Source organism: Glandiceps talaboti, chromosome 7 (assembly GCF_964340395.1).
Source record: "Glandiceps talaboti chromosome 7, keGlaTala1.1, whole genome shotgun sequence".
In the NCBI taxonomy this organism is placed as follows: domain Eukaryota; kingdom Metazoa; phylum Hemichordata; class Enteropneusta; family Spengelidae; genus Glandiceps; species Glandiceps talaboti.
Genome location: NC_135555.1, coordinates 11,958,841 through 11,970,363, shown reverse-complemented (window position 1 = coordinate 11,970,363; position 11,523 = coordinate 11,958,841). Strand labels below are relative to the sequence as shown.

The 11,523-nt window shown below is 35.9% G+C and overlaps 1 protein-coding gene across 1 annotated transcript; it reads left to right on the top strand.

Moving 5' to 3' along the window:
* Positions 1–929: 929 nt before the first annotated feature.
* LOC144437571 (uncharacterized) lies at positions 930–8,715 on the top strand. Its single transcript, XM_078126532.1, has 7 exons — positions 930–1,003; positions 2,826–2,923; positions 3,585–3,647; positions 4,081–4,198; positions 4,868–4,974; positions 5,767–5,952; positions 6,398–8,715. Exons 2-7 carry the CDS (start codon positions 2,849–2,851, stop codon positions 6,425–6,427), a joined length of 579 nt encoding a protein of 192 aa, XP_077982658.1. The 5' UTR covers positions 930–1,003; positions 2,826–2,848; the 3' UTR covers positions 6,428–8,715.
* Positions 8,716–11,523: the final 2,808 nt, after the last annotated feature.

The window sequence follows — 11,523 nt, the reverse complement described above, 5'->3', positions numbered from 1 at the left end:
AGATTCGTTCAGGGAATAATTGTGGATAAAAAGTTAATTTCTATACTCTGATTATTGAGAGCCAAACGTTAATTGGCAGTACGGTCAGTCCTTCAAAACTACAGGTAGGCTAATTTTAGATGTGGAGTATCTACACACAGCATACCTTACATACGCTTATTGGGCCTATTACTACGACATTTATGTATCATTTACTACCAAACCAGAAAGACTATAGAGTTTTACATGTAATTACAGCTGAAGATTCATGTAGGTGGTAAGATGTTTTCTATATCATAAAATGTTTTTGTCTTTTGTTTTTTGTTGTTTTTTAAATTTATTTTTTTTACTAAATACAGTTTTAAAGTCAATACAGGCTCTGACAGCACCCACACACAACACGTTTTATCTCACTTTGAACAACACTAACTGGTTTTGTGTTTGAATCTTCTATATATTTTATCTGACAGCGATATTGATTTGTGTTCACAGTGACATAACATGTATCATTTTATAAAATGTTATAAATGCACAAACCGATATCGATCATCGTTTTTTGAAATACATGAAATATGAAAAATAAACAACAATGCTGACATCGTAGACTAGACATAAATTGTATCTGTCTTGACGTGCTTCTCAAGAATAAGGTAGCTGTCAGGATTGAAAATCCGATTCTACCACTCATTTTTATTTTGAATTATCACAAATCATGAAATTGATCACCAACATGTTTGTTTCTCCATATATAGTGAATTAAGATAAGTGTGGAAATGTACATACTAATAACTATACAAGTTCGAAGGCATGGCATGTCACACAAGATTGTCATCATATTGGCGCCCTTTCCACTCCTTTGCAGACCAATCGAAGCTCAGTGAATCAGTAATAGTCCTATTGTTATGCAAATTTCACATATCGATATTCTTAGTCTCCCAGTGGCATTGGAGTAAACATACCGTGTTGTCTGTCATATCGGATCGTGCAGACAGGACTTTGTACGTACACTTCATATTCTCGTGTGGTAAGTAGATAAGTTAACTTAGCCAAATACATAACAGTAACCTTAATACTTGAAACTGTATTTTCGATTCGAATGAGGTTTTCACACAGTTTGAGTGTAAAGCTATGTCGAGTCGACGGCATATATATATACGTACGTTTACCACAACAACCATATACAGGTAAAACACTGTGTGTATGTGTCATCTTAATCGTTGCCAACCACAACTGGTATGTAATAATGAACCACCTGGCTGGACTAGTCTTATCGAAATTGTCATCCATGCTTGAAAGGTTACATTGTAATCCTGTCAAAAAGACGTCCGACCTTTCCAAGTCTGTTAAACCAGGTGGATACAGCGTGAAATTGTATTAGTATTGTCACTGACAACTGTTAGCAGTTGGGGTCACGCCGGTGACCCGGGGTCCGTGGGGACACATTTCATGTACGTACAACGACTATATTTTCGCAACTTTTTGTGCGTTATTTTGTAGAGGTATTAATTGTATATGAAGTAAAATATAAAACTAGATGTTTTGATTGAAAACCATTACTCGTTTCCGCTCCATGTATTAAAATTCACATTCTCTCGGATTCATGACTACGTTTCCAATGAAAACTGTATTATGATAACATTTCATCAAAATGGCGTCTATAGCTACCTTGGAATAAAGTGAATGAAAGTCGTCCGAACGACCATGGGGTTGGAAGGGCAACAGAGAAGGGTACCCAACAATGCAGGCTTTTGTTGTATCCATGTGTAAAGGTGTATACTGTGTACCTACCCAGTGTGTCCATGTGTTCTGTACAGCGATATATCACTTTAATCGAGGCCTTCACATTTTTACTTCAGCGATTAAATTCTCGGCCACCCTTTATACTATATATACATATAAACGTCGTTTATTTTTTACCTTTGTCTATAGTTCTCATTCCCGTACTGCAAAATGTGTTTATTGGCAGCTTTCAATTTTATGACCCCACATAACGCTACAGAATACGTGTAGCCTACTGTTAGTATCTTTTTAAAAGGTGCAGTGGTATATCTGGTATGTGGTGGTATCAATTACAATTCTAGATTTAACATGGGGTAAAACACATTTTTAAGAAAAAAAATTGAGTTGCAAGCGTAGCTGGCCTGACAACCATATTCCATTTAAGACAAGCCTGTGTCTGTCATTACCTTAGCGTTTCGTCACCGACACAGGCACTCGAATCAGTCTGTATAGTAAAAATGTACTGTAACATTATAGTTACTTTAGTATACATTAAAAAAAAATCATACAGATTGATTCGAGTGCCTGTGGTCACCGAGCTTGCATGTATATCGAAGTTGCATCCATGGTTGAACCTGAGAGAGAGAGCGAGAGAGAGAGAGAGAGAGAGAGAGAGAGAGAGAGAGAGAGAGAGAGAGAGAGAGAGAGAGAGAGAGAGAGAGAGATGATGATGATGATGATGATGATGATGATTGGTAAAGTGTAATATATATATATATATATATATATATATATATATATATATATATATATATATATATATATATATCAAACATATTCGTTAACAAACCATTACTTTATTGTAGATACTGTAACAGTTCATGCATGATTTAAAGCAGTCGTTATACTGGTATCAACGACATTATAAGTGTAATACGTTGATATGTGAAGTGAAGTCAGACGAACACAATTGAATGTATTATATTATGAGTATGTGTTTGGTATTACAGTTTCTACGAATACACTCTTCCCTGTTGATTGACGAATCCCAAGGTTGCTACAACTACTATAATCACTAGGGGAATGTTTGTCTAACTTAATTACTCTTTATTTATTCTGTCGTTCAGCACACAGACACTGTCGTGTTACTATGGCAACAACGCCGACGCCGAGATCATATAGTGCCTGTAGTTACGCGTCGTTAAAGTCCAGCCAGATACACAAGGTATGAATTCATTAATTAATTAGTAGCATTAAAACGTGACTTCATGCAAGTTAATTAATTAATTTATAGTAAAGGCAATTCAATGCACTCCGCCTGGGACTATATGGAGACAGCGTTAACAAACGCAAATGAGTACACTTACATTATAAAAGGTAAGAGTTGTAGCACGGTATGTTTAACGATTTGGGAGATAAATAGGAATATTATATAACGTTGTTCAAAGGCCAGTAAATTTATGTTCTCAGTGACAATGAGTGAACTGACAGTAGTAAATGGTGATCACGACAATATGAAGAGAGTAACAGCAAAGATGGTGACAATGTTATTAACACGAGGTATTAAAGATGATTATTGTAATGATGCTACATGCATGATATCGACGACGATGATGATGATGATGATGTTGGTGGTGGTGGTGGTGGTGGTGGTGGTGGTGGTGGTGGTGGTGGGGTTGGATGGGGGTGGTGATGATGAGGGGTGGGGTGGGGGTGGTGGCGGTGATGGTGATGATGATGATGAGGGTGGTGGTGGGGGTGGGGGTGATGATGATGATGATGATGATGATGATGTTGATGATGATGATGATGATGATGATGATGACGACGATGATGATGATGATGATGATGATGATGATGATGATGATGATTTGTTTCCATTACAGACAGTGGTATATCACAATGCAAGCATAGGACTCTACGGTGTCGAACACCCTGTCGGAATTTCAGTAAGACCAGTTTTGTAAATTTTCACTGTCGTAAAAACGCTCTATTAGTATTACCTCAATCGGAAAGGATAGAAGTCACCACATATGAGGTCTTTTGAGATTATATTAATTCTATTGGCATTATGAACAAATTTTTTAAAAAGTTAAGCATTAAATATTTCCATCACTTTAATTCCTTTGCTTAAAAGTGTTTTAAAAGAATAATTTATACTCCCCACCCCAAGTACAATGTAAGATGTTACAGTAACGTAACAAATGAAAAACGTATATGAATTGCATTGTATGCAATTTCGTTTTCCCAATCTGGATTACAATAAGCGCCATTTCACTTTACAAGTACATCGTTTCTCATATAGCTTCTGTTAAAATATTTCAAACTCACCTACGTATACGTAATTACAACAATGAACCCGTTATTCTCTCCCCAACACAGCTTCGTGATCTGTCAACAGGCAATGTGATACAGTTTGTGTCTCGCTCCAGTGGTAAATGTATTCGTGTTAAATCACGAACTGGTCAGATTGATGGAGCTGGCACAAATGGAGAGCAATGTAAGTTTTAACAATCCTTTTTTTGTGTGTGGTATTTCCAGAATTCTGTTGTTTTTAGTCGATACGATAAAATCACCAGTACCAAAAAAGAATCTTTAGATTCAAGATACAAGAAAACTGTATTATCTCACGTAGATAAATTACGGTGACGTGGATCCATACATTAAACATATATTAAAATAAAGATACAATAAATACAAAATAAATTAAATATGTACCACTAGTTAGCACTCAAACCACACACATGCAGTTTTTTAAACAAATAATTCCCATACATTATATATACTCTAGCCTTCAAAAATCATCACAGACCAGGACTGCATTCTAGCACTTGTCTAAGTTATAGTCTGTGTCCTTTCTAGGCTACATAAATAGTGATGTTGACACTAAGACAGCTACTAGATTCGACATCATCTTGTAGTATTTTACATTTTATATAATAATTATATATATATAAATTATATTTCAGTATTTTATTTTTTTATTTTATTTTTATTAAAAACATACCATATAAACTGACTGTCAAGAAATGCGTATTTTAATTATGAGATATTTCGAAATAAGCTTTTCAGATGGTTTATACAGATGTTTCTGTTATCAACTTGAATGTGCGTTGTCTCAATCTTTGTACAATTCTCAACGATTGGTTACTTGTGTGGTCATTTTCAGCATTATTTGTAGTAACCAATATCAACAACGACGACATTGTCACGTTCCGATGCTTTGCCAATCCCACAAAGTTTCTTATTCTCCGAGAAGGTGAACTCAGAGCAGACGTAAGTACACAGCACATATAGTTTCACATTTCTTTTTCGTCTTACATTATTGCTTTTAGCTATAAAAGATGCATGCGAAAAGTTTGAAATACACACCGGTAGACTTGAAATGAACATGAAATGTATCTGACTTGACAAACACGACTGCATAGTAGGGAAATTACTATAAACTAGTATTACACACTTTCCGTATGTGTTGTGTATCATTTCTTGTGTTTGGAATGTGGGTGGTATAATGTATATTAAAATGTACAACTGAGGCATGCGAGCGACTCAAGGTATCAAAGAACCCGGATTACGGGTCAATTCAACAATACTAGCAGATATAAATCAAGTTACACTTTAAGTCCCGTATATAATGATATTGGTAGAAGGTCATTCGTAACCTTAGCTATGACTGTTTCTCTATTTCTAATATGATGATATAGTCTTTGAGGTACGCCCACATTCATCAGTAAACCTCATTCATAATAGCTGATGCCGTGCCCGTGCCCATGTTACACTCAGACATTATTTAGTATCATTTGTATATGAATTTCTGTTTTAATGGATAGAAAAACACTTGAGTATTTAGATACAGAAACATTTCGTAACAGGGTTGGAAATGTGATTATATTTGTTTCTGATAAAAAAAGTGTTGTAATTAAAGTGTGGATTTGCTATTATATAAGACTTATAGGTTTGGAATTGCATATATATTATTACATCGATAACGGTTTCAAGCATAGACATGTCAAAACACTAAACTATAGTAAATCCAATTTATAAAACTCTATCTGTATACCTATGTAGGGTAAAGGAGGACCTGAATGCAGATTTCGATACAGTCTGGTCGAGGCAGGACCCTTTATGACGCTTGAATCCGTACACAATCCAAACCGATTTATCAGCGTTTACGAAAAGGGAGAAGTTCGTACGCCATTGCCTGGCAAGAAGAAACGGAAAGGTGACAACTCACAATTTAGGATTCGATTAATGGTAAGTTGTCAATATTTCAAGAGTTGTCCATCCATCCATCCATCCATCCATCCATCCATCCATCGTCAATGTTTACAGTTATCCGTCAATTAATGCTCATTTGTCAGTAATTACAGTAGTCCATCCATCAATGGTAAGATAGCAAGTTTGACAGTTATCCATCCATTGTTAGTAATGCTTCCGACCCCAAACTTGTGTACCAATTACATGACGTTGACGTTGTAATTAGACACGCATATACACATACATATGTACTGTCATTTATTTGTGTGATTTTCCTTTTATCCAAGTTGTATGCGTAAACACATGCACACACATTTAGATTAATATTGATGTATACATTAAATGATATTGAATATAATATATATTACTTATTTATATACTAATTCCGAAGAATTAATACAACTGTTTCACACTCTCTATGTCTTTTTCTTTGTCATTCCAGGGCCAGGTCTACCAATCATATGCAAATTAATAGGAATGAACTTATAGGGTCTTCATCATTCGAAATGAAGCTATACAAGACCTGTATTGATTACTCAGTCAATCCTTGCCATAAGGACTTCATTTACTTCAAACGTCGTGACAGCCAAGTACCAAAGTACCAAAGTAAAATGCTTTTTGATATAACAGTGCTATGTATTTTAATTGTATATTAGTACTCTGCTTTTTTATTCTGTATATGATTTTATAAGCAGTTCCGTCCAGTTTTCTTAGAATAGAAATTGAAATTTGGAAAAAAAACTGACGTGTCTTCAAGAAACCGACGTATCTTCCATACTGGCCAATTATTACTTAGTGCCAACTTTTTGCTTGTGAAAAGTCGAAATATTTAAATAGCTCTTTACAATAATGTAAATGAATACGATATTGAAAACATAGTGTGTAGTCATCGTTGCTTACCACTTTAGTTAGAGACCCTACGTGTAGGAGCTATGTTTTAGTCCTTATTTTGCGTAGTTGAAATAGAATACATTGGAAAAAGAATACACGATGGAAAGCTTACCGTAGATAACCCGATAGTCGTCAGAATTCACCTCTAAATGTGTTACATGTACAGATAACAGAACAGTTTTACTGTGCAATGTGATTTGTGTGACGGTTTAGTGATTCCAATCATATCAGTGGGATTCCATCAAATTGTTAACAATTTTAAACAAGTTATGGGGTCCATACTTAATTCACGACTGTTTACATACGAACATCAAGTCTGTGTACACAGTATCATCAATGATTATTCAAGAGTACTTAAGCTAGTCTATATGATTGGACTGTTTCCCGCAAAGGTCTGGTTTTGCAACAGGCCCAAATTAACGAAGAAACAGAGAAAATTTAGACCCACCGAGGTGTAAGAGGCTTCATCAGTGACGTTGATAGATCAGTGCCAAATTGTTCCAGTATGTTCACGAGTTCATTTAGGACTGTCGCGGTTAGTCTATAGCCATCTTTCCTTATTAGTTATGTAAACAAACAAACAAACAAACAAACAAACAAACAAACAAAAATAAATTAATAACAAATATAAGTAGCTAGTAATTTAAACTCAGTTTTCGGATTCAAATCAACAGTATAGCACTTATTAATATTCAAGCGATGTTTTACATTCAGCTTTTAACCATGACACGGTTTATTATATACCGCTAATTTCTCACATTGATTGAATCAGGATTTTATGTTTAATTCACACTTAAGAAATCGGAATTCGGAATTTTGCTTCACATAATCAAAATTACAGTTACAGTAGTTGTTTACATAAATTTCAGTCAGTACTAGAGAAGCGACGATCAAAATTTAATAATGTATACAAATTTGTGAAGACCATCGTGAAATATATGTATATTTTATAGATTGTTGTGAATCGGCTACACGCCCTCAATGGCCTAAAATTTGAACAAATGTGTAGCTTACCAGAGTCGATGTGTGATTTACTTTGATTGACTATAGGAGGTGCTATTTCTATGCAAAAGCCAAAATTTGTGTTACCTTCTGTTTGATAGCTTTATCCAGTATATTTGCAGTTTATAAATTTGATCCGGTATAAACTTAGCGCTCGTTTCAAAATGGCCAAGAATATTTGACAAGCTCTATTGCTTCGATAGACTATCAAAAGTCTGACACAAACTACCGACTGTCACTTTGGTTTATTTCGGCTCCCTAGCCCGTGTATGACCCATGTCACTATAGCTGTCTGGGTCTGTGGTAATTACAGAGCGACACAAGGTCCACAGCGATAAAATGGCGTTCCGAGTGACGTTCAATTTTATTTTTAAAATGAAATTTTTTTGCAGCGAATTTCTTTTTTGAAAAACCAAAATTTTCGCACTTATTCTCTCACAGGGACACTTGACACTGCAACGACAGACACGTCTTAAACTTACACTTCGGTGTACATTATTCAGATTACATCTATTATAAATACTTCAGAGTACAGGGGTACGTACGTATCACTGCTTAGATTGCCGTCTTCCTAAAGGAAGATGTCATACGAATCCTGCAACTACAAATGTATCAATTTCTATACTAGTAGATATAGCACACATTCTCCCAGGTAGGAAATTGTAGTCAAAACGTTATATCATCCCGTAGGCAATTCAGGAAACGACAATCTAAGAAATGCTACTCGCCCCTATGCTTCAGAGATACAAATGTATTGATTATATGTATTGACCATTTTTTCCTATGACTTTGTCAGTAATAGGACGATTTATATTATGTTATGTAAGAGTATTATTACAGCATCTACTCATGTCTACAAACATACATGAAATAAACTATCTCACTTTTTTAATGATAAAGTTGACTTCATATGTTAAAAAATTATTGTGGTATGTATGTATGTATGTATGTATGTATGTATGTATGTATGTATGTATGTATGTATGTATGTATGTATGTATGTATGTATGTATGTATGTATGTATGTATGTATGTATGTATGTGTGTGTGTGTGTGTGTGTGTGTGTATGTATGTATGTATGTATGTATGTATGTATGTATGTGTGTGTGTGTGCGTGCGTGCGTGCGTGCGTGCGCGCACATGCATGAATGTATATGTGTGTGTATGTGTGTGTGTGTATGTATGTATGTATGTATGTATGTATGTATGTATGTGTGTGTGTATGTATGTATGTATGTATGTATGTATGTATGTATGTATGTATGTATGTATGTATGTATGTATGTATGTATGTATGTATGTGTGTGTGTGTGTGTGTATGTATGTATGTATGTATGTATGTATGTATGTATGTATGTATGTATGTATGTATGTATGTATATATGTATGTGTGTGTGCGTGCCTGCGTGCGCGCGCATGCATGAATGTATGTGTGTGTGTATGTGTGTGTGTGTGTGTATGTATGTATGTATGTATGTATGTATGTATGTATGTATGTATGTATGTATGTATGTATGTATGTATGTATGTATGTGTGTGTGTATACATGTATATATGATGTATATATCATGCATGATCTATACGTTACGTAGTACTATACGTACGTACGCATGTATCAATCAATGAATGGACAAGATCAATTCAAAATTGAAGGTTGAAAGGGAAGGGATTTGTTTGACGTAGTATGATAATTTACGGGGGTTGCAATTTTTTCACACATGCAATAAAAATTATTCAACGACGAGCCGTTCGAAAAAACAAAACAAATACTAATCTCATGCATCCGCATGGGGGCGCTCGAAATGTCACACAGACAAATCCAATAGTTCTTTGTTGGCACTTTACTTCGATTTTTATTTTTAGTGCCATGCATTTACTATTGCAAAAATTTTTCCATTTCTCAAGTTGACATTTTTTAAAGAAATATTTGTATTTAGGGGTACAAAACATCCACTAAAAGTAAAATCGATTTTGTAGGATGAACACTGAATTGGCTCAAACCCCAACCCCAAAAGTAAAAGAATTTAGTTTGTTTTATCCTATACATTGAACTAATGATCTCGCGCGCCCCTAACGTAGTACCACTAAAACGACGTATATTAAATATTTGTCGGTGTTTTATTTCGTCCGTCCGGTTTCACGTTGTATTCTAAATAAGCCTTATTAATAATTGTTTTTGTACTGTACACTTTTTCCTTTTAAAATCCAAATTGTTCAGAAAATATTATTACTTTCAAAGTAAACAGCAAGTCTATTGGTTTATTGTTAAAATACATGTTAATAATTTGTCGGGCAACTGAATATTGCCTCGATAATTAGAAGGTACTGATTTATGCTAGTGTAGGGTATGTGACCATAGTGCCTGTGTAAGTGACTACACAAATCCCAGTTTAACTGTCTTTTCCCCCCTGCCCTGCCCTTTGCTGTAGTAATCGTTGTGATTATGTTTTTTCTTTTTCTTTATATTTTTTCCCCTCTTAGTTCATGTAGTTTCGATTCATGCATGGGGTTTCTAGGCAACAGAGTAATACGCCTGTACCGTACGAGAGTTGGAAATCACGCGAGGTTTATGATCTAGCCGAGTTCTGGGAAAACCCCTTCGTGTTCACGATCTGATCGGCGCCATGATATAGCGTACAAGGTGCCTCGCGCCTCTCGATCTTTTGGCCTTATTTAATGGTGCAAAATTGGCATTTGTTTAAAAACCGAAGCGTAAAACACGTGGACCATCTCTCGTTTAGTTTCGAAATTCATATGCATTTGAGGTAACCTGTACACTGTGTAACAAGCAGATAACGTGACCTCAAATATTCGGACACACTTCCGTGTTTCTGATTGTTCACAATCCTTGCTTTCACTCAAGTTTCAGCTGCCGTGCTAGGCCATATACATTAACGCTTCCCACATAAAGTCTTTTAGTAGAACATGAATCGAGCAAGCATGTCGAAGGTAGATGAAATAATGTTACTTCCTGAATGGGGTAAGTATTTATTACGTGACTATTTAGATCCAATGCAGACGGAGTAATTAAAGTCGGGTCTCGATTCTGACAGGTGTCAAAACAATGTCAGAACCGCGTACCGAAGACCGGCTAGTCTAGTTCCTGACGACTGTGTTCCGATTTTACACTACGTTATCTTCACACACATTAATTACTGTGTAAAATCGGAACACGGTCTTCAGAAGCTAGACTAATGCACTAGTCAATGTCAACCCCCACCCACCCCACCTGGGGCATAGTTAGTCTTATAAAATTTGACAAATGCCCCACCCCCTAGGGCAAGACATTCTGGAAAATCCCCACCTAAAACAAGTAAAACTCCCAACATTTCCAGCACCGCATTCAAAAATTCTGACTGACACACAACTATAGTACTCTTTTACGTCCGTGAAAATGACTAGGGAGGTCAATATGAGGCAATTGCCCCACCCCCTCGGGCATTGTTTCGTGGCAAACACGGTCTAATCCCCCACATTTGTCCCGTATCGCCCGAGGTGGGGTCCCTCGGGCATTACATTGACTCATGCATAAGGACCGACGAACGATTTTACAATTTCAATAATATCCATCCATGCAATGATGCTTCCATGCATCCACCCATCACAAACCCCTCCTTCCTGTCCATCCATTCATCCAGCACCATCCCACCCACTCCCCCATCCATCCATCCATC